General features: G+C 48.0%; 9 protein-coding genes across 9 annotated transcripts; 4 read left to right on the forward strand and 5 right to left on the reverse strand.

The window, feature by feature from the left end:
• Positions 1–2014: 2014 nt before the first annotated feature.
• Positions 2015–4450, forward strand: HO173_003466 (uncharacterized protein; the record flags this gene model as incomplete). The annotated part of the gene is made up of 2 exons (XM_037305392.1): positions 2015–2239; positions 2288–4450. The coding sequence occupies 2 exons, from the start codon at positions 2015–2017 to the stop codon at positions 4448–4450; spliced, it is 2388 nt and encodes a 795-aa protein (XP_037167800.1).
• A 503-nt stretch (positions 4451–4953) lies between these two features.
• On the forward strand, positions 4954–7764 carry HO173_003467 (uncharacterized protein; the record flags this gene model as incomplete). The annotated part of the gene is made up of 4 exons (XM_037305393.1): positions 4954–5071; positions 5151–6110; positions 6159–7687; positions 7753–7764. 4 exons carry the CDS (start codon positions 4954–4956, stop codon positions 7762–7764), a joined length of 2619 nt encoding a protein of 872 aa, XP_037167801.1.
• An 86-nt stretch (positions 7765–7850) lies between these two features.
• HO173_003468 (uncharacterized protein) lies at positions 7851–9239 on the reverse strand (the record flags this gene model as incomplete). The annotated part of the gene is made up of 6 exons (XM_037305394.1): positions 7851–7965; positions 8066–8251; positions 8423–8755; positions 8816–9003; positions 9083–9151; positions 9204–9239. The coding sequence occupies 6 exons, from the start codon at positions 9237–9239 to the stop codon at positions 7851–7853; spliced, it is 927 nt and encodes a 308-aa protein (XP_037167802.1).
• A 374-nt stretch (positions 9240–9613) lies between these two features.
• Positions 9614–12721, forward strand: HO173_003469 (uncharacterized protein; the record flags this gene model as incomplete). The annotated part of the gene is made up of 1 exon (XM_037305395.1): positions 9614–12721. The coding sequence occupies one exon, from the start codon at positions 9614–9616 to the stop codon at positions 12719–12721; it is 3108 nt and encodes a 1035-aa protein (XP_037167803.1).
• A 225-nt stretch (positions 12722–12946) lies between these two features.
• HO173_003470 (uncharacterized protein) lies at positions 12947–13686 on the reverse strand (the record flags this gene model as incomplete). Its single annotated transcript, XM_037305396.1, has 2 exons — positions 12947–13344; positions 13410–13686. 2 exons carry the CDS (start codon positions 13684–13686, stop codon positions 12947–12949), a joined length of 675 nt encoding a protein of 224 aa, XP_037167804.1.
• Positions 13687–14163: 477 nt separating this feature from the next.
• On the reverse strand, positions 14164–15822 carry HO173_003471 (uncharacterized protein; the record flags this gene model as incomplete). The annotated part of the gene is made up of 1 exon (XM_037305397.1): positions 14164–15822. One exon carries the CDS (start codon positions 15820–15822, stop codon positions 14164–14166), a length of 1659 nt encoding a protein of 552 aa, XP_037167805.1.
• A 1487-nt stretch (positions 15823–17309) lies between these two features.
• Positions 17310–17969, reverse strand: HO173_003472 (uncharacterized protein; the record flags this gene model as incomplete). The annotated part of the gene is made up of 2 exons (XM_037305398.1): positions 17310–17569; positions 17621–17969. The coding sequence occupies 2 exons, from the start codon at positions 17967–17969 to the stop codon at positions 17310–17312; spliced, it is 609 nt and encodes a 202-aa protein (XP_037167806.1).
• A 139-nt stretch (positions 17970–18108) lies between these two features.
• HO173_003473 (uncharacterized protein) lies at positions 18109–18818 on the reverse strand (the record flags this gene model as incomplete). The annotated part of the gene is made up of 2 exons (XM_037305399.1): positions 18109–18371; positions 18515–18818. 2 exons carry the CDS (start codon positions 18816–18818, stop codon positions 18109–18111), a joined length of 567 nt encoding a protein of 188 aa, XP_037167807.1.
• Positions 18819–19902: 1084 nt separating this feature from the next.
• HO173_003474 (uncharacterized protein) lies at positions 19903–21523 on the forward strand (the record flags this gene model as incomplete). Its single annotated transcript, XM_037305400.1, has 3 exons — positions 19903–19985; positions 20043–20656; positions 20709–21523. The coding sequence occupies 3 exons, from the start codon at positions 19903–19905 to the stop codon at positions 21521–21523; spliced, it is 1512 nt and encodes a 503-aa protein (XP_037167808.1).
• Positions 21524–21879: the final 356 nt, after the last annotated feature.

The following is a 21879-nucleotide window of genomic DNA, read 5'->3' on the forward strand; positions in this document are numbered from 1 at the left end:
AACCAAGCGGTAACAAGGCCACCATCGTCAAGAACACGGCTCAGCTCTCCAAGATCCCACGTCATATGCTCTCCACGGTTCCACATCAAATCATCACTCAGCAAGCGGAGAACACCACTGCAACTTGGCCTGTCATCCCCACTGCATTAAGGAGCAAGAGGAGGAACTACAACAGGCAAATGCGGAGAACACTGCGGAGAACACTACGGAGAACACTGCGGAGAAACCAAGCGGCAACAAGGCCACCATCGTCAAGAACACGGCTCAGCTCTCCAAGATCCCACGTCATATCAGTCATCCACTCAGTCAGCCACTCAGCTAGCCACTCAGTCTGATACTCTACAAGAGGAGGAGCAAGAGAAGGAACTACAACAGGCAAATGCGGAGAACACTGCGGAGAAACCAAGCGGCAACAAGGCTACCATCGTCAAAAACACAGCTCAGCTCCCCAAAACCCCCCCCCCCCACCCTCCCCCGCCCCCCCCCAAAAACACACCCCCAAACGAGGAAAACCCCCCCCCCAACCCCCCCTCCCCCCCCCCCCAAAAAAAGAAGAAAGAGGAAAAAACAAAAAAAAAAAAAGAGGAGCAACCACCACAAAAAAAAAAAAAAAAAACCCCCCCCGAAAAAAAACCACCACAAAAATATATATAAAAAAAAAAAACCCTACCTTTCTCTTTCCAACACAAACAATTTTTTAAAAAAAATAAAACCCCCCCGGGAGAAAATAAAATTTAAACCCCCCCAAAAAAAATAATTTCCCCCTTTTTTCCTCTATTTTTAAACCCTTACCCCAAAAAAAAACGCCTTTCCCTTTTTTTTTTATTAATAAAAAATTAAAAAAAACCCCCCCCAAACACCCCCCCCAAAAAAATATTACCCCCCCCCCCCCCCCCCCACAAAAAAACCCCAAAAAAATAAAAAAAAAAAAATTTTTATTAATAGAAGTAAAAAAAAAAAAACAAACAAAAAAAAAAAAAAATTTATATTTAAAAAAAAAATAAAAAAAAAAAAAAAAAAAAAAAAAAAACAAAACCAAAAAAAAAAAAAAAAAAAAAAAAAAACAAACAAAAAAATAAAAATAAATACAAAATTTATATTTAAAAAAAAAAAAAAAAATAAAAAAAAAAAAAAAAATAAAAAAAAAAAAAAAAAAAAAAAAAAATATTATTTTTTTAAAGTTCGAGAATCGAATTTAATCTCGAAATTAGATTTAAAAATAAATTACTTTTTATAAATTTAATTTATAAACTTAAACTTATATATATTAAATAGAGATTATATACGTAATTAATATATATAATAGAATAAGATAGAGTTAAATTATAAAATCTTAAATTTATATATATAATTAATTATAAATTTAGAATTATTATACTCTTTAATTAAATCGACTAAGTTATCGCGAATAAATAAATTAATATTTATAATTTATTAAAATCTCTTATTCTACTTTTAATTATTCAATAAATTTACTATTTTCTATTAAAATTTTAAGATTTTTTTTTTTCAATTATAGAGCGTAGATTACGCTTTTAAATGCTTTAAAAAATTTAAAAATTTAATCTTATAATTATTAAAAGGCAAGACACTCAAATATTACTCATTAAAAATCGCTTATCAAAGATCGCTTATCAAAGATCGCTTATCAAATTTACTCGATAGCTCTAATTAAAAAAAAAAATTATAAATTTAATTCATATACCTTTACTCGTAGCTATTAATTTTTTAAAAATAATTAAATAGATAATTCTATTTTAAGTTTAGATATATTCTATTCTTCTATTAGATAGATATCAAATTATTACTTAAAGAGGTAAAGTGTGAATATTATTAGACCTCGCACTTCGGGAGAACCTCGGTGACGTATTAATATGCATCATGTTAAGCCAGATGTGCTTTCCCTTTCTCGTGTGGTGTCTCTCTTACTATTGCCTATCTGATCGCAACTGATTTACACAATACTTCATGAGCATCGACGGGAAGCTTGCCTGAAGCACTGATTATTTCTACTATGGAGAAAACTCACATCAACCTCGTCATTCTGTCGCCATCACAAGAGGTCAATAAACTTACCTTCTCCGGCATATCTACAGCTACGAGTATCGGCGAATTGAGAGAAAGGATATCAGCTGAAGTTGCAACCCATCCTGCTCCGGCCCGGCAACGGTTGATATATCGTGGCCATCCTCTGATTGATGTGGCAAAGACCCTGAAAGACGTCTTCACCCAAGAGATTGTTTGTCTCGTGCCATGTCACTCACTCCGCAAAGCTGACAATGCATAGATAGATAGCTCCGAAACACTCTCGCTCCACCTGGTCCTACCACCAGAAATGTCCACTCAGCTAGCACCTTCAGCGTCCACAGCACACCCAGGCCAAGGCCAGCAGGCTCTTCCAGCGCAACACGCACATGGCAGCTCAAGTAACTCCGGAACTCCACAGGACCCACATCAGGCTAATGAGAACGTACATGCATCACAAAGGCCAGCCGCTCAGGGTCATATTCCAACCCCGTCACCGCCACACTACCACGTACATGCGCCTGGATATGGCCATAGCCATGGGAATGGGAATGGTGCTCTTCAAGCACAATTCCCTCCGCAACTTCAACAGGCTTTTGCCCAATTTCATGCTGTGAACCAGCAGCTTGCAGCTCAACTCGCGGCTATTGGAAACAACCCTATGCTTCAGGGAATGCCTCCCAATCAACCTCCAGCACAGCCGAATCAGCCACCAGCCTTTGCACAGCCTGCTTTTCAGCATGCCATGGCGCAACAACAGCAAGCGAGAGCAGCAGGCGTACAACATGGGATACACGGCGGGCCCATGCAGAATGTACAGATCAATCCTTCCACTTCTTCTCCGCAGACTGTTTTATCAACACCGCAGAGCAACGACCAAGGCGCAGCTTCGGCACCCTCTACTACTCCTGGAAATACGAGTACAGTGGTCCGTGAAAACCATGGTCCAAATGGGGAGAGATGGCAGATGGTCATCCAGAGTGGACCGATGAACATACATGCTCACAACGGGTTTCCAAATCCTCATGCTGCATCTCCCAATTCTTTGCATACTGGTGCAAACACACCAAGACGTACGTCACCTGCACTGCAGCCTAGCCGCTCATCACAGACTGCAGGCATCGGTGCAACAGCCGGAAGCCCTCCACCGCCGGCAGGGATCGGTCGAACTCCAACACCGAACGTTGCACTCATGCATCTCCAATCCAATCTCTCTACCATGGATGCTGCTATGGTTGGGGGCAATCCGTTGCCAGAGTCTGTGTTTGAACAGGCTCAAGAAATGATAAGGGGCATTACAGATCTACCGCAAGAAGTCGCAACCGCACTACGAACTCGTTTGGCCAACCTTTCTCATCATTCAAGCCATCTGCGGGAAAATCTACATAGTAACCTAATTCGAGCAGCTCACGACCGAGCCACTTCGCAAAGAGCGGCTCAAGGAACCGAATCTTCTGCGGTGTATGTTCTCTCCTCACCTAGTGGACCACACGCCCTACTAGTCTCGCCATCTGGATTGTATACAGCCCCTTGGCAATTTCCTTCCCTTGGCGCCATCACTCCTCAATCTGTAATGCTCCCTACCACTACTGCCCCTGCGCAAACTCAACCAGCAAACAATAACATTCCCATCAACGAACAGCACCCGCACATAGATGAGGTCCAGGTTGCGCAAGGACAACAACAAGGGCCACAACCTGCGGACGTCGCTCAAGTGGCACAAGCACAGCAGCAGCAACAGGTAAATCAAGCCAGAGATCTAGCCCGCATTCTTCTACCTCTTGGAGGCCACTTATGGTTATTGATCAGGCTCTTTGGGTTTGTGTATTTTTTCACTGCTGGGGCAGGATGGCGTCGAACCATCCTTCTTGGACTAATCGCTAGCCTGGTTTTCATTGCCCAGACCGGGATATTCAGGCCCATAATTCAAGGAATCTGGGATCCAATCAGAAGGCATGCAGAGGGTCTTGTTCCTCTCGCTGCTAATGAGCGTCCTCGTGCAGGCGTTGGTGGTGCTGAAAATAATGGCAATGGGACAGGCACGCAGCCTGGGAATCGTGAACCAACGCCTCAGGAAGCAGCCGAGCGCCTACTGCAAGAAAGAGAACGTCAAGATGTAAGCTTTGTTCGTCAGAGCTTCCGCAGGGTGGAACGAGCTGTTGCCTTGTTTGTAGCAAGCTTAGTACCCGGTGTTGGCGAGAGACACATTGCAGCCAGAGAAGCGGCAGAGGCGGCAAGGCAGGCTGAAGCCCGGGAGAGGGAAGAGCGTGCGAGGAAGGAGGAGGAGGAGGAGGCCCGAGAGCGACTGGAGGGAAATATTGATGTTGGGGACGGAAATGTGGCTGACGGGGCAGGAGAGGGTGGCGAAAGCTCCAGTGCGCCAGAGCAACAACAGGCTGCTCAGCCGCCTTTGGTAGAGGTCTGAAAAGACTGCATTAAGTACTCATGGCAAATGTCGCTTCCCAAGATAGGTACTGAGGCTAACGTGACAATGCCTATCGATGAATATGCCTTGAGTCTTTACGTCTACCAAGTCGGGCGAAATGCTCAAGACAACTTCTTTTTTTTGGTTTGGAGCTCAAGGTTTTGTGGAAGACAGATTCGAAGAAGCATCAGTAGGTGAGAGTATGCCTTTGCATATCATGGCCAAAGTTGCCCTTGAAACCCCTGATGCAAGTGGCAGTGACGTTCTGTAATCTGGGTGAATAGTGGTACTGCCTCTCTCCAAATGCGACTTTTTGGGGGAGAAGCCTTTCCCAAGGCTGGTGTTGTGGACATGTGTGTAGGGGTCAAATTGTTGCTGCCTCCAGAAATGCTAAGCCCAACCGAAGTTGCGATTTCACGGGAAGAAAACCGGTGTTCATCTGCTTTCCTTGCTGACAACATCCACAATCAGCGATCTTGACTCGTCGCCAGACAGTCAGAGTCATGCATTTGCGTAGGCTTCGAGCTGGATGTCTGGAATTGCAAGATGCCGTGCATCGTGCGTGCCTATCGCTCTTCATCATAGTTGTCACTCTTGTCATGTACCGGCACTTCTGGCAAGGTAAGGTGCACTGCCAATGCGTTACACTTCGCCTTCACCCTGCTTACGTCCTCTACCCTAAAACTAATATGCTGTGTAGATGGCTATGACACCAACAAATGTGACGCACTACTGACTCATGGCCGATGGCTCGACGCCCTTGATCCATATCACTCAGTCACGGGATATCAAAATTGGCAGCCTGCAGGTTGCATGATGCATGAGTACAACGCCAGGGACGTGACTACATGTCTAAACTCTCGAAGGGTCGTGTTCATTGGCGACTCTGTCACAAGGCAGATATTTTGGGCTTTCGCCAGTAAGCTTAACGTCCGAGAATCAGGAGACAAGCACTCGAGTATCTCTGTGGATGCACACGGCCTCAAGATCGAATTCGTCTGGGATCCGTACCTTAACACATCAAGTCTCTACCGAGAAATTACAGCGGCATCGCGGTCTGGATCCAGGGATTCCCAGGTTGATACAGCAGCGATTCTCCTAATGGGGGGAGGGTTGTGGAATGCGCGATATCTTGACGAAGCTTCCTACCAGCGCTTCGAGAGTTCCATTGGTGAAATAACGCGTGTTCTGCAGAATGTAAGAAGACCCAGAATGCCATTGGGCAAGTCTGGTCAAAGCTCTGAAGGCGTGGATGACCTCGCTGTTATTGCCCCAATTCAGGTACCACATTATGATGCGCTGTCCCCAGAGCGGGCCAGGACCATCACGCCCGCTAGAGTCAAGCCCATATTCCAACATTTGCAGCATTTATCGGTCCGACAAAATATTACAGTCGCATGGAGTTTTGCCCACATGACTTGGCACGAACCTTCGGCGTACCATCAAGATGGCTTGCATATCAACGGAGCTGTTGCTGGTGAAATGGCTGACGTACTGCTTAACGCGAGATGCAATGTTGTGCTACGCCAATCCAATGCCAAAGGATATCCAATGGACAAGACTTGTTGCAACAGATATCAGAGGCCGAACTGGACCCAGTGCGTAATTCTGATCCTTTCTTTGGGCGTGCTGCCCGCATTCATCCTTATCACGTTCAAAGGTGAGAACCTCATGTCAATCGGATGTGCTGCCAGCTGATCGATCGCAGACGCCAAAAGGTTCAATTCCCTTCCTTCTCGCAAAGTCACACGGGCTATCACGGTCCTAGCATTAGCTATCTGCTATTGCTACTATGCCGATCGCACACAGCTGTTCAATAAGGCTCAGAAACAGTACTCATTCACAGAATTCATGTGGCTTTGCATTGCCACCCTCGTACTGGGAGCTCTCTCTATACGTCGATCCGCGCCTGCACCACTGCGCAAGAATTCTGGCTGCTCAATTCAGAAAGTACAAGATCAGCCGTTTCTCTCAAGATATCAAACAGATGAGTGGAAAGGGTGGATGCAATTCATCATCTTGATTTACCACTACACAGGAGCATCGAGAACATTATGGATCTACGAAACCGTCAGGCTTCTAGTCGCTTCGTACATCTTCATGACAGGTTTCGGGCACACTGTCTTCTTCTACAAAAGATCCAATTACTCTTTTCGGCGCTCTGCTGCAGTCCTCATCCGACTCAACATGCTGAGCTGCCTTCTTCCGTACGTGATGAAGACAGACTATCTTTTCTATTATTTCGCCCCACTGATCAGCTTCTGGTATCTGGTAATCTATCTTACCATGGCAGTGGGCCACTCAAGGAACCGTTCTCGTGCGTTTCTGATAGCCAAGATAACGATCTCTGCGATTTTGACAACAGCTTTGATCAGAGTTCCCGGTATATTCGAAACTCTCTTTCGAGGCCTGGAGAAATTTTTCAACATACACTGGAATGTCACGGAATGGCGCTTTCGACTTCAACTCGACAGCTTCATCGTATATACGGGCATGCTTTGCGGCATATGTTTTGTGAATCTAATGGATGCCGTGAACGTAGAAACGCCGGAAGACAGCGCCCTTGACCGCCTCGTTCGCCAAAGCTCCTGGCTTTTTCGCTTTGTATGGCTAGCCATGGCTGCCGTTACACCACCTATTGTCTACCTTTTCGCTCGTCGTGCTTCTGACAAGTACGCATATAATGCGTGGGTGCCGTACATCTCCACAGCACCTATCCTCGCATATGTCATTTTCCGCAACATCAGCCGTTACACACGCAATTTCCATTCCTCAACATTCGCGTGGATGGGTCGGCACTCCCTCGAGACTTTCACCCTGCAATTCCACATTTGGCTGGCGGCAGACACCAAGGGGCTCTTGGCCCTGGGAGTTTTCGAAGGGATCGTAGGAGGTGGAAGGGGCGGGAGGAGGGTAGATTTGGCGGTCCTAACGACCATCTTCCTCTGGGTATGCTGGCACGTCGCGGCTGCCACCCAAACTCTGACCAATTGGATCATTGATCCAAGTGATGGAATGCAACATGTAGAGCTAGAAGATGGTGTCACTGGCGTGGAAGAGGGATTGCCAATAATGAAGAGTAAAGAGGATGCGCGAGGTGTCTTTCAGACTGGTCGCGCTGCAGATGGTGTTGGGATTGGGGTGATAAGGTCAGCACGCAAAATCAAGAGGCATGTCGCTGAAAGCCTAGGGGTAAGGATTGGAATCATTCTGGGAGTCATGTGGCTGCTCAATATGGTGGGTACAGAAATCATGAGGCCCCCGTCCTGATATCTGGCAAATTTCTGATAAGCAGTGAGCAGACTTGTTACTGAACATTTGCTACGAGAGCCTTGGTTGCTTGTAGCTTAGCGAACTACATCCGCGCGACTTACAGAGGGTGTTTAGCCAGAACCAATTCCTAAAGTTTCGGATTTGATACCCCTTTCCTGTCCCCAAAGTCATTGTCTTTAGCTCCATGCTCGCTATCTACCAGTGCATCAGGGTCATCGAACATTTCATCACCGTGGAAATGCCTGCTGAACAATCAGTCCTCCATTTCAAAACGTCTGAGCATCTTTGAATCCCCTGCACCCCATCAGGTCAATGATATCGAGAATCTATGGGAGAACTTACCATCCTTTCTCCTCTCCGCCTTCCAAATGATCACAATTACTATTCACCGCACAACCCCATCCCCCAGCCACGCCTTCAGCTCTCCAATTCGTCTTTGGCACCTCCATCCCCGCTTCCCATTTCTCCAATTTCTCATAGCCCCCATCCAGGGATATATTCTTGCGTACAAACTTCGAGATACCGCATCTTCAAAAGTTCTGAGTCAGTATTTCTTCTTTGAGATGCAAAGGTTGTCACAAGACAAGGCTGGGTGAGTATGTTATAATTGAAAATCGTCTCGGAAACTTTTCACGGTAACTAGTCTGGGACAAATTGGGGCAGGCATTAGGAGGTTGTCGCTCCGAAATGTAGACGTACGTGTAGGTCTTGAAGTCTTCCACGCATACATCATCGGGCATATGGCCCGTCAAAGTACGGCCAATGGCTATCATGGAGGCCGCGTGAGTGCAGATAAGAATGGATGTCTCGTTTTCATGCCCTTCTGAGGAAGCAGCATCTTCGATATCTGCATTGGAGATGATGTAGGTCAGAGCATACGCGCAGCGATCATGGAGGATCGGTATGCTTTCGCCGGATGAAGCGGGTATTATGCTGGGTTTGTACTCGGAATTGTATGATTGGAAGAAGGTTCGTAGGAGTGACGGGGAGGCGGGCGAGGGGTGGGTGAATCGCGCTAGGCCGTACCATTCACTGCCAATCCGAAGTCAGCCAATGCGCATTCGGTGAAGAATAGGAGACAGAGAGTCCTACCCTATGCCATTATCACCCCTCACCTCCAGCCCGCTCTTCTCAACAAACGGTTGTAACGTTTGCATACACCTATAGAATGGGCTACTGTATACACGGGTAATTGGAGGATCTCTGATGGCTGAGAGAGCAGTCGCTAGCTGTTCGGCTTGACGTGCGCCATAAGCAGCCAGGGGTGGGTCCGAGGGGATCTAAGCACTCCCAATTCAGCGTCTCTTGTCCCAAACATGGCCCGACCAAGGGAATAAAACAGGTCCTGGGCGTATGTACATTGGTGGGACTTGGAACGGTGTTATAATATTTCCCGGTTTTAGGGTCTACTGTCCAATTACCACGGAACTATATTGACGGCATTAGCATCGTGTAGAGGGTACAGCGGAAGGGACTTCACTCCATGTCTGGTCACATAGATGGTAGTGACTACCATAGTTCTCGATCCATCCTCTTTATTTTGTATATGCTCGGGCGTATTAATGTCAGAATATACTCATACGGTATACGAGTACTCTAGCGTAAAGCTCCTCCCCCTCCTCGGCTATGCGGAGTTTTCCAAAGTCGCCTATTCTTTCCTCGTGCTCGCGTTGCGCGCGGCTGACTTTGGAAATGCCACCCTGGCCGAAAGCGCTTTCCCGTCCATTGAGTATCGACTTCAATGCTGTGCTCGCAAGAGCACCACCTGTCCTTTCTGAATATTGAATTCTTCGCCTTTTGTCATTGAGCTTTGGAAAGATTCGGGGCTGCTCTGCGATTTCATTCTGCTTCCTTTCCTTGGTCCTGCGTCTCTCTTCTTATTCTCGCAACATGCCTCCTCGTGGTCGACGGCGACTCTCAAACCTTGCAATGTTTCTCTCACTACTCTTCCTCTTCACCTCTACAGCTTCTGCAGCTTCGGCTGTTCTGGGCATAGATATAGGGACCGAATACATCAAAGCCGCCCTAGTCAAGCCGGGGATCCCCCTTGAGATTGTTCTGACGAAAGATTCGAAAAGAAAGGAGACCGCAGCTGTTGCTTTCAAGCCCCTGAGAACCAGGGTATCTACGGCCGAACCTGACGCGTTCCCAGAACGGATATACGGCGGTGATGCCGTGGCTCTTTCCGCTAGATTTCCCAGCGACGTCTATCCAAATCTTAAGCCACTCCTGGGCTTGAAAACCAGCGACGACCTTATCTCGGAATATGGCGGGACCTTTCCAGGATTGGAAATTGTCGAGTGGGCCGAGACAGGTACTGTGGGATTCAAGAGCGACTCGTTTGTCAAGGAGGAGGAACCTTGGCTAGTCGAGGAACTCCTAGCGATGGAGCTGAAGAACATCAAGGGCAACGCTGAGACCATGGCCGGTAAAGGGTCAGCAATACAGGATGTTGTGATCACTGTTCCCTCGTTTTATACAGTGGAAGAGCGAAAGGCAGTCATCTTGGCAGCAGATCTTGCAGGTTTACGGGTGCTGTCGTTAATCAGCGATGGTCTTTCTGTTGGCCTGAATTACGCGACCTCAAGAACCTTCCCAACGGTCAACGAAGGTGGCAAGCCCGAAATACACTTGGTATATGATATGGGTGCGGGTTCTACAACTGCCACCGTCCTCAGATTCCAAGGAAGGACTGTGAAGGACGTTGGCAAATACAATAAAACGATACAAGAAGTCCAGGTACTCGGCACAAGCTGGGACAAGACTTTGGGTGGAGATGCGCTCAACCGCGTCATCTTGGAGGATATGATCAACAAAATTACATCTACGGCCCATATGAAGAATCTGGAGGTACTGCCGAAGCACGTGAGAGCCCATGGCCGGACAATGGCGAAACTGTGGAAAGAAGCGGAGAGGGTCCGACAAGTATTGAGTGCAAACACTGAGATATCCACAAGTCTTGAGTCATTGTATGATGAAGACTTTAACTTCAAGTATAAGCTGTCTCGCGCCGATTTCGACCAACTTGCTTCTGCATATCCAGAGCGAGTTCAGAAGCCTATTACAGAAGCTTTGGGAATTGCAAAATTATCCCTTGCCGACTTAGAATCCGTCATCCTGCACGGAGGCGCTGTTCGGACACCCTTCGTCCAGAAGCAATTGGAAGCGGTCATTGAAGATTCTAACAAGATTAGAACAAACGTGAACGCAGATGAGGCTGCAGTTTTTGGAGCAGCATTCAAGGCTGCGGCCATCAGTCCTAGCTTCCGAGTGAAAGAGATCAGAGCTTCAGACAGCGCAGTGTACCCTATTTTCGCCTCTTGGTCGATAGATGGAAAGGAAAAGCAGCAAAAGCTTTTCGTACCGACGTCGCAAGTTGGCTCTGAGAAACAAGTCTCAGTCAAGGCCACGGCAGACTTCTCCTTTACTCTGTCTCAGCAGGCCTCATCTGACTCTTCTGATCTTCAAATTTCAGTTATCAAGACCGGGAATTTGACAGACTCTGTCAAACAACTGACCAATAAGTTTAGTTGTTCACTGAGTGACGTCAGCACCAAGTTCGCGATTCGATTGAGTCCTGTTGATGGACTCCCCGAAGTCATCAGTGGATCCGTCAGCTGCGAGGTTACAGAGACAGAGACCAAGAAAGGAGGAGTGGTCGATGGCATGAAGGACTTTCTGGGTTTCGGGTCAAGGAAGGGGGACCAGGAGCCGCTTAAAGAAGACGATAATGCCGAATCCTCAACATCAACGTTAGAGCCCGAGACGTCTACCGCTTTGTCGCCTACAAAGACTGACACGGCTGGCTTTGTAGTGGACGAAAGTGTTAAAGAAGAAAAGCCCAGAGAGTTGAAGAAGAAGACGCAGACAATCGCCGTTGGTTTCTCAACCGAGTCAATTGAATCACAAGGAGTCCAGCCCGACAGTCAGAAGCGTATGAAAGCTCGGCTGTTTGCCTTCGATAAATCAGACCGCTCTCGCGTCTTGCGCGAGGAAACCCTGAACAATCTTGAGGGGTACACTTACAAGATCAGAGATATTCTAGAGGACGAGGGTTTCGTTGCTGCGTCGACGGAAGAGCAGAGGGATGGAATTGAAGAAAAATCAAATGATGCGAGCATATGGCTGTATGGTGATGGCGCGGACGCTAACCGAGAATCGCTAAAAGCAAGGTTGGACGACCTCCGTGGGCTTGTTGCTCCCATTCAAAAACGGAAAGACGAGGCAAACAAACGCCCATCAGAAATCCAGAGACTGGAGGATGCACTGGCGCAAGCAAATACCATGGTCACTGTGGTCAAGCAGCAAAGAGAAGCCCAGGTCCTGGCGGAATCTAAGGCCGCTTCAAACGCGGATGAGGCAAAATCGCAGACCACTACGGCGCCCAGCACGTCTACTGATGACTTCGCGGACCTAGACGACGAGACTGCCACGGCCTCATCCTCCATCATGTCGGCAGCTCCTCATCTTCCTGCGTCGATGTACAGCGAAGAGGACATTAATGCTATTCTCCAGACAGAGGATAATGTCAAGAGGTGGCTTGATGAGAAGCTGGCCGAGCAGGAAAAGCTCTCGCCAACAGATGACCCTGTCTTACTGTCGTCAGAGCTATCTGCAAAGTCGAAAGAACTCAACGACGTGGTAATGAGTCTTTTGACCAAACAAATGAAAACCCCGCCAAAGCCGAAGAAATCGAAGTCCAAGTCAAAGACTACGAAGACCAGCTCTACGAAGGCGACCGATACAGACACTAGCGCTGTGGAGTCTGGAGCAGCTGCCAAGGAGACGACAGGACCGGCGGGTGAACTGGATGATGAAATGGAAGGCTTGCATCAGGCGACGCCGGAGGAGATCGAAGAGGCTATGGCAGAACAGAAGTCTAACGCAGAGAGGAAGACGAAAAAGAAAGAGAAGGCCAAAGCCAGTGGGAAGGGTAAGGGGAAAGGGAAGTCAAAGGGCAATGATGGGGGGAAGGTGGAAGAGCATGGAGAACTGTAATATAGTAGATGTCTTGCAGAATTCGAGTGTCACTTGTAGCAATAGATTACCTTTAGATCAGCGACCTACAACTTGATGAATCTTACTGCTCGAGAGAAGGGATGCTTCGCCCGCTTTGTAGGGCTTCGCATCTTTGGTGAATAGCCATGAGGCAAAGGTGACAGACGACGTAGGGCGCAAGGGATATGAAAAGAGAGGTCTTTCATGCCCCGACTATCAAGCTTGCTAATCTATGTTCCTCCGTGCACGTCTCCATTTGCATGCATCGGCTGCAGCGAGCTCTAGCGATGCCTCCTTTAAGGCAACATCGCGAGCACCGGCCGCCGTCACAATGTTGCCCTGTGTCCTCCGCCTGCGCACATGACCATCTAGATTCGAAGGTCTAAGGTTCTGTTGGACCATTCCAGCACCTGGTCCCCTGCCCCGCCGAGCTGCGAGTCGAGGTGCTTTCATTTGCTGCAAGTCGTACCTCTTTGCCCTTCGCCTCTGGTCGGAAGTCTCGATTGCAAAGTTGCTTATCACGAACCGCAGTGGGAAAATTCTGCCCGTCCCTTTCGAAAATGTGCATACTTCGCCCGTCGCTTGACTGCTCGTAACATCACTTTTGAAACGTGCGCCTCTTTCTTAAGCAGCTATCACTCAAGATAATCCAATCTCACAAAGTAATCCATCATTTTTGAACACAAACCGTCGTCCTCCTCCTCATTACCATCTCCACCAAAGATCCTCTTCCGCTCTTCCATCAGTCTCTCGCACTCATCTTTATGCTTTCTTTCCCTGGCTTGCCATGCAAGATATCTATTATGCCAGTGTTTTGCGGAAAGATCGTTCCGCCGAGGATGTCTTACAGCTGGGGGCTTGGTATCCGACGGATCGGCAGAAGAGGGCAGCTCGAAACCGTCGTACTGGCAAGAAGCAGAGGCCTTGTGCTCGCCCCTCGTGCGACGACGATTGTGACGGCTCATTATGTTTCGGAGCGAAGAAGAGAAAGTATGTTCGACGTGCGAGTAAGAAGTAGAATATGGGCTTGATGAAGGATACAGCGAAATTAAGGAAAGTGGAAGTTTGAGCACGTATATACAGAAATTTTGTAGTGGTCACAGGCAGTCGTCATGAGTCTTAAACGAAATCACTGTTTGAGTCATGATGAGATGTGATGGCTGCGACATGGCCTGGCAAAAACTGAGTGGCGAACTCAAACCATGGTGTGACTCATACGAAAACCGTCCACATCCAAACAGCACTGGAAAAAATCATGGACCTCATTCTATGCACATCTTGTTCCAATTCATCGTTGTCTTCGCGAGTCGTCGTCTTTGGAAGAGGGACTTCGAAGAGTCATAAATAATGCGCACCGCGGAATCTCGTACAACAGGTAATCGTCAAAGCGTCTTTCCATTCGTCTCGTAGATTATCTCACAAAACTTCGTTTACGCCGTACCTCATAGTTCTTCGTCGTCATCTTCATCATCAGCCCGTCTATTTACCGAACCATGGATTACGAAACTCTTCTCTGCTTCCACGCCATGCATCATTTCGAAGCTCTCTTCGCTCGTCTGCGGACTTAGACTCTTTCCGGCTATGTGACCAATCCAATCGACTCCACCGGCCTTTGCAGGCTTGGTGCTAGTGATCCTCTCTTCCAGCGGCAAACTCGAACCTCCTTCTTGCGGAATTAAAAGTCGCCGATGCCAGTCACCAACAAACATGCCATCAGGGTCTACTTCATTTCTTACCCGTATCCAATCATCCATTTCAGGATACATTCTATACACGTCCTCCCTCGTAACGTGAGCGAAATTCTTAGCCCAGTGTGGTCGGCCGCCCATCTCCTTCATAAGCCACTCGAAAGCCTCGTAGTAGCGAGCTCGGCAGGGAGGATCGCAATTATAAGGCCTGTAAAGCGTCGCGTTCAAGTAAAGCGTTGGTCCATCAGGCATAGTATTATCCAGGTATGGACGCGGTACAGTAGTCGAAGTATCAGAAACCCGCACCTCAATCGGAGCGTGGATGTAAACTCCTTTCGAACTGAAAGGTATATCAGACGCTGCCTCATTCCCGTTGAGCCACGATGACAGACGTGTGATTGCTTCAGGACCCTTTCGAAGAGGAATCGCCCACTCATTGACAAATTGTGAGTAAAGACAGTTCATGAGGAGGCCGGTCCGCCCTTCTTCGACAGCAGCACTGCCAGCCCCATGTTTGAATCCGTACTGGACATTGATCACAAACCTTTCGAGCAGGGGCAGCAAACTGGGAGCCCACTGTGCGCAGTAGAGCAATAAGTGGTACGTATGAAATCCAATCTTTCCGGTCCACCAATTCGCCACTGGTGGATGGTGAGGTTTGTCCGTCTTGTCCGCCCTCCATCTGATACATTGTTTCATGTATGGCATCCACCAAACGCGGGTAAATTCTTTCTTTGTCCACAGATCTTTCTCCCAATCCGAGATTATCTCGTCTAATGGGTGAAGACTTTGAGCCCATTCGATGTTGAAGGCAGGAACGGCCTCAAAGGTGACCTCGGTGATAACGCCCAGTGCACCCAGACTCACGGAAGCAGCGCGAAAAAGCTCCGCGTTCTGTTCTGCTGAGCAAGACACTGTCCGGCCATTTGCAAGCATTATCTTTAGCGCTAGAACAGACTGTGATAGGATACCATGCCTTGTCGAGCTTCCGTGTGTCGCTGTTCCAATTGCACCGGCTATTGATTGGTCGTCAATACTACCCAGGTTCGGCATTGCCAAACCATGCTCTTTCAGCTTTATGCCCAGATCATGTAGCCGTATACCTGCCTGCATGACGACTACATTTGTATCCCTGTTGATGTCCAGTATGTCTTGAAAGCAGTCTAGATTGACCAGCCATGAGGAAGTACAGGTTAGATCCGACGGGGAATGTGCGCAGCCTGCGACGGTTATTCGACGTCGGCATCTTCGGGCAAGTGTAATGATTTTTTGCAGTTCTTCTGATGTCTGAGGCTGGATGTAGAGCTCCGGATGTGAATGAAAAGTCCTTGCCCAAGTGTGATGGTGGTGAGTGCTGATGGCTCGAAATGGAACGGTGGGATACAGTCTCGACACTTCTCGTTGAAGGTCCATAACAGGAAGACGTGCTTCAAAGTCCAGTGGGCATGTATGAGGAAGCACAAGAACGAACAATATCACCGCAAGAATGACTCTCTATCGAAGTTGCATAGGCTCGACAATTTATACACGCTCGTGGGAATGCAACAAGTGAGACGGGGGATGATTGCACGATCACCAAATCAACATGTCATAAGGAGTGTTTTGACGTATCAGACAGATGCCCTAGAACTAGGCGAAATCCGGACCTCCCGACAGGAATCCCTGAGTCCATTATCTATCTTACGTGCACAAAGGCACAGGGCATGTTACCAGTGGTGACAAACACACATTACACTCAGACTCGTGGAAAATTTGATCTTAGAAGTATTATGAAGATGACATCCCTCTGTAGCTGTGCTGTGCTGCTTTGTGGCCAGAGTCAATCTCCGTCTGCTAATAAATACTTCAAGGCAATTCAAATCATCATCACCACCCACTAATTTTCAAATGAGGAAGTTTTTTTCCAAAATGGCAGGAAGCCTTTACGAACCCTCTCACCACGTTGGTCTTCCTCCTGCTTATTCCCGAGTTCCCAGTTTTCCAAAATCTCACTTTCCCACGATTTTGCTAACCCTCAACCTTCTCCTGCTGTCAGCTCTCCGCAATCTCTGCCTCAGGAGTCTGCTCTCCCTTGTATGCTCCCTTTCCGACTGATTCTTGCCGCCCTTTTACCCGACACCTGAGCTGTGAGCCGTCAGACGTGTTGCGGAAGCGAAAAGTCAATAAAAATTGCTGCACGAACCCTCTCTCCCTCGCCAGGCCTGTCTTGTAATTCGATGCCCGTCTTCAGACAGAAGTGTTTAATACGAGATGATATAGTCAGACACTGCCTGGGCAGGAGAGCACCCTTTTCACGGCGCTGGTGCTCCTGTGAGGGTAAAGGAGTAGAGGGTCTTGTGGCAGTGTGTGGTCAGTGGACTAAAGCAGCACGTAGGTTATGGAGTCGTCATTGAGGCATTGGAAGCATGAATCAAAGAGCCGGCGTAAAATGCTCCATGCCTCCTGACTGCTAAGAAGCGAAAGAAGTACTGAGAAGCAAGCAAGCAGGCAATCGAACACCCATGATGTATGTAAAATTTGCATCTGACCCTGCTCAATTTGCCTCAGCAAAAGCCGTAACCATTCTTAAACTTTGGATGTCGTCTCCTCGTCTGTTCGCTCTTCCTTTTGGCGAACACTACGTCCTGGTGACCCGTGAGAGGCAAGTAAGATATCTTTATGGATAAATAGCCTTCGCACACCAGCAAGACTACAAAAACCAACACGTCTTATCATTCGTCGATCTGTCCGTAAATACAAAAACTTCAGCTTGACTCCTGAGCGCCAAAGGCAAGCTGGAGCCCAGCACTGGTTGAGTGAAGTTTTGTGCCCTACGAAGACTCTGGTGAGGGTATTGTATACTATATTTCCAAGCGTCAAGAACAGGGGCAACGGAAAATCCTTCTTGAGCGGCCAGCGAGTTAGGATCGCCGCACGGCATCCATGCTAAACGGGCATCCATTTCCATGGTGACATTCCGCTCCATCTCGAATGATGTCCAGCATCTCTTTACCTTTTGGCGTCAATGTCAGATTCTCATACCCGTGTTTGGTTATCAGTATATCGTCTTCTATTCTGGCTCCTCCAACATGCATGTACCGTTCCAGTACCTCTTCGTCGATGAACTTCGAAACTTCTGGGTTGGGTAGGTGTACTGTTTCCAGGGCGTAACGAGAGAAAGCTGCAGTTCCAGATCAGCTTCTCGCTGTTACTCGGCCATCTTCAAACATACAGATTCCTGGCTCTACTGTGATGACCGTTCCTGGTTGCCAGGGTGCTGCATCTGACGTGCATGGAGCCATAAACTCATTCGTGAGCCTCAATGGGCTCTTCTCACTGAATTCAATCATTGATTGTTCCTCGCCTCCGCAGAAACTCAAGATCGGTTTTGCGCTGACATCGTGAACATCAAGGCCCATGTGGTGGCCTAATCCATGTGGGAAGAAAGCCTTGCTCACAGCAGTCCTCAATAATTTCTCGATATTGCCTTTTCTTAGTATCCCTAGCCGCATGAGACCTTCTATCGCTATCCTATCAGCAAGGTAAAATGCATCCAGGTATCGAACTCCAGGCCCCAGCATCGCAATGCATCTTTCTTGCATCTCCTCCACAATAGCATAGGTCTCAGCGACCTCCTTGCTCGGCCATCCATTGCCGCAAGCGGGAATGTGCGACTGAACAAAGACCTCGGGATCAGCATTGTCTGTTCAAGAGAGAAAATCAAGCCTGGAATACGTCTTGAAGCTGACATATCAACTTGACAAAAACAAAGAGGCAAAATCTAGACTCGGATCCTACGTACGTTATATCACTCGAATAAAATTTCCATTCACATCCTGCATCGAGACATAACAGACCCTTGCCTTTGAGACTTCCATTATTGTCCGTATAGTGCAGGATGGAAGCATTTGCTCCTGAGGCAACGATGGGCGGATATGCTTGCCAATCTGCACCATGAGCTATACAAACGTCCAGGTCAAGAGCTGGTTATAATTTCGAAGTCAGTATTGCGTATTCGAGGGGTTGCATTGCGCCTCGGAACGTTTCTACAGAGTAAAAACCCCCAAGACATGTCTCGGGACTCAAGACTTGGTCCAGAGGAAAGATGGACTCCGAAAACATGTACCATGAACTTCTGCCTCAGATTCCAGGGACGTAATATGGTGCACGACCGTACGATGAGCTAGTGAAGACACTTTGATTGCTCTACGTATGAGATCAATCTCGTCGTCACCTTTGATCACACGAGAAGCATCGAGAGCAAGCAGTAATGAATGCGTGTCATAGTTTGGCTTCAAGAAGTCTGGGAGGAGCCCTTTCATATTCTGGCTTTCACGAAGCACATAGACTTTCTTCTGGTGATGTGCGACAAGCCAATGCTCGATATCAGTAGGCATAGAAGTGGTGAATCTTGAAGGCATCGAAGTCATATCTGGTTCGGACGCCATTAAGCGCCGGGAGAAACGAGGGAAACATTTGACCAACCTGTCTTCGGCTTCCTCTAAAGTGGAACCTCTGCCAAACCAGATGACACCTTGAGCGGTTATTGGGGCGATATATAAGGTCGAAAGACCTTGCTCGATATCATATGTCATGTAGCAATCAGGTTCATTGACCCCACTCAAATAATGGAAATACCTTGTTCTTGGCAACAAAACATTCTGGCAGTAAAGGCAAAATTCATGAACGTCCTCCCTCACCGTCTTTGTCGAAAGGGATAAGTCATGTCGCTCTCTTCGATGTAAAGCTTACGTTGGGCTGAAGATACATGGCTGAATGAGTGCCTTGTTTCGAATCGCTCTGAAAATGGAATATCTACCTTGGAGGTATATTAGACTATCGCAGATTCGGAGTCAGCCTTGCTCCATCAGAACACGGATCTGAGATAATGAAATAACTCGTTGGAGTAGTGGTGAAGACGAAAGACAAGTCCTACTTTCAGGAAGGAATAGAGATCAGACGAAATAAGAATAAAATAACCCGTACGCCTCTGAGACTTGCAAGTGATGAACGGCATTCTGAGCATGAAGTTTGGCTTCGTCCACGTCAATATCTCCCTGCTGTCAGCTCGACCGTGGACGACTTGCCTGGATATTTTGCTATCCCTCCACCCGAAACATTTGATTTCGAAGCCCCTCTGCGCCATTCTTTCATCAAAGTATGGCTTACGATGTTTGCTATCGAACGGACTCGTGAGATTATTCAGAAGCTTTGAGGTCGAGGCGGTACTAGTACTGTGTTTTGAGGGAAATCATGTAACATGATTGGCCCAGGATAATGAGCGAACGTGTTCTTCAGAGCTCTGTAATCGTACTACTCCATAATTCGAGTCCAATCTAGCCGCGGTGCCGCCGTCGCCTCTACGGTCGACCACAGACGCAAAATCCCCACCTCCGCAGCACACGACTTTCAGCACATCCACCGCATACCTCATAAACATCAAAAGCATTTTTCTAACAAGCAAAAGCACCTCTTGCCGCACTCTTCCTCATGGTCCAATAGCATGGGCTAGGAATGATGGAAGAAGATATTGCACTCTCCCCTACCACTGTTTCAACGTCATCCTTCCACACTACTCCGTCACCTACAGACCATACGTCTTCGTGGCGGGAATCGTCTCATGACACCACCAAAATCCTGACTAATGTCAATAGCAACGATGGCTCGACAGGCAAGGGCATCCTCATTGGCATGCTCTCCGCTTTCGGCTCAGCCGCCTTCGTCGTCCTCGTCTTCGCCATCTTTTACTTCTTTAGATACACCAGTCGAGGACGCATCTTCTTAGATCGCATAGGAAGACCGGGCGAGTATGACGATGAGCAGGCGCTGGCAAGAGAGGAGGCCGATGCTTTAGAGGACATGGATGATCTGCAACGAGTGGAGTATCTCAGAGCAAAAGGTACGCTGTGGACCTTCTTGCCATATGAGTCTCCATCATCCCTTCCTGATGCCCTTGATATAGCATTCATCCAAGCCAATCCGCCCGAGACTTTGCCTACGGACATTTCACTTTCACAGTACCTTGCAATCCAGGAGAAGGGCGTGTCCGCATGGGAATTTGAGCCCGAGCTCGAGATTGCGAACTGCTTTGTCGAGGGCCGAACGGAGATCGAGTTTTTTGATTCTGAATGTAGTGTCCAAAGCAATCTGCCCATACCGAAACAGAACGAGGTTTACTATTGGGAAGCCAAAGTGTATGATAAGCCCGATTCTTCTTTGATCAGTATCGGTGTATCGACAAAACCATATCCCCTCTTCAGACTACCGGGTATGTCTGTCTGGGTCTAGTTGATCCAAAACATTGCACTAATTCTATTCAGGCTGGCACAAATCCTCAATAGCCTACACCTCGACCGGCCAACGGCGCTACAACCAACCATTTACGCCAACCAGTTATGGTCCTGAGTACGTACAAGGCGATGTCATAGGTGTCGGCTATCGACCACGAACCGGAAGCGTCTTTTTCACACGGAACGGCAAGAAGCTAGACGATGTAGCTCATGGCTTGAAGACACAGAATTTTTTCCCAACAGTGGGCGCAAATGGTCCCTGCACCGTGCATGTCAATTTTGGTCAAAGCGGGTTCGTTTTTATTGAAGCGAATGTCAAGAAATGGGGCCTGGCTCCAATGACCGGTAGTCTTGCGCCGCCGCCACCGTACGGCAGCGAGCAAGGCAGTATACTGCTGGAAGCTGGAAGAGACGGCACGAGACAGAGCCAGCCAACTTACGGGCATGGAAGATCGCGGAGCGGGAATATAAGAACTGCTCCGCCAATGAGTCCCGGTCCACAACGGTCACCAACGGAGATTTCCCTCGCGCAATTGGCCCATATACCGTCGAACGAGGATGTGGGTGAGGGCACTAGTAGGAGTGCGGAACGAGCAGACGGAGTGTTGGACCAGCAAGTAACTGCCCATGATCCGCAAGATTTCTCGGCGCCGCCACCCGAGTACACAAGTCCGGAGGGGTCTCATGAGAACAGCCGAAGAAGCAGCGAAGGCAGCGATGACGATGGTGAGGAAAGACCTCTCATGCGGCCTGATTCACCAAGGCCACCTATACCTAGCTATGATGCGGCCGTGGCAGATGATCCCCGGTCGAGACATGAATACGATACCCAGCATAGTGCATAACGATGATTTTACGCGATCCCCTCCATTTACTTTGTGAATATAAGAAATATGCCTTCGTTGAAGCAGCATTGGGAGGATATTTTTGGCATGGAATCATTAGGCGGGCGTTGTGGGTTGTGGTCGTCAACAGCAAATGGAGAGCAGCGCGAAGGATGGGATACTTTTGAAATGGCATGGAAAAGCCCATTCTTCAGCCATGCGCACAGAGTCTAAATGTACGATACTACTATATTATGAATGACTTGCCATCGAACATTCATCGAACCTTGAATCCGCTCAGTATGGATGATGATGATCTAGCTAAGGAGGGAATCTAGTCTAGTAAATATCTTACAGTGTTGCCCTGGGAATGTGGC

This window comes from Letharia columbiana (genome assembly GCF_014066305.1).
Source record: "Letharia columbiana isolate WasteWater2 chromosome Unknown Sc0000008_s0, whole genome shotgun sequence".
Classification (NCBI taxonomy): Eukaryota; Fungi; Ascomycota; class Lecanoromycetes; order Lecanorales; family Parmeliaceae; genus Letharia; species Letharia columbiana.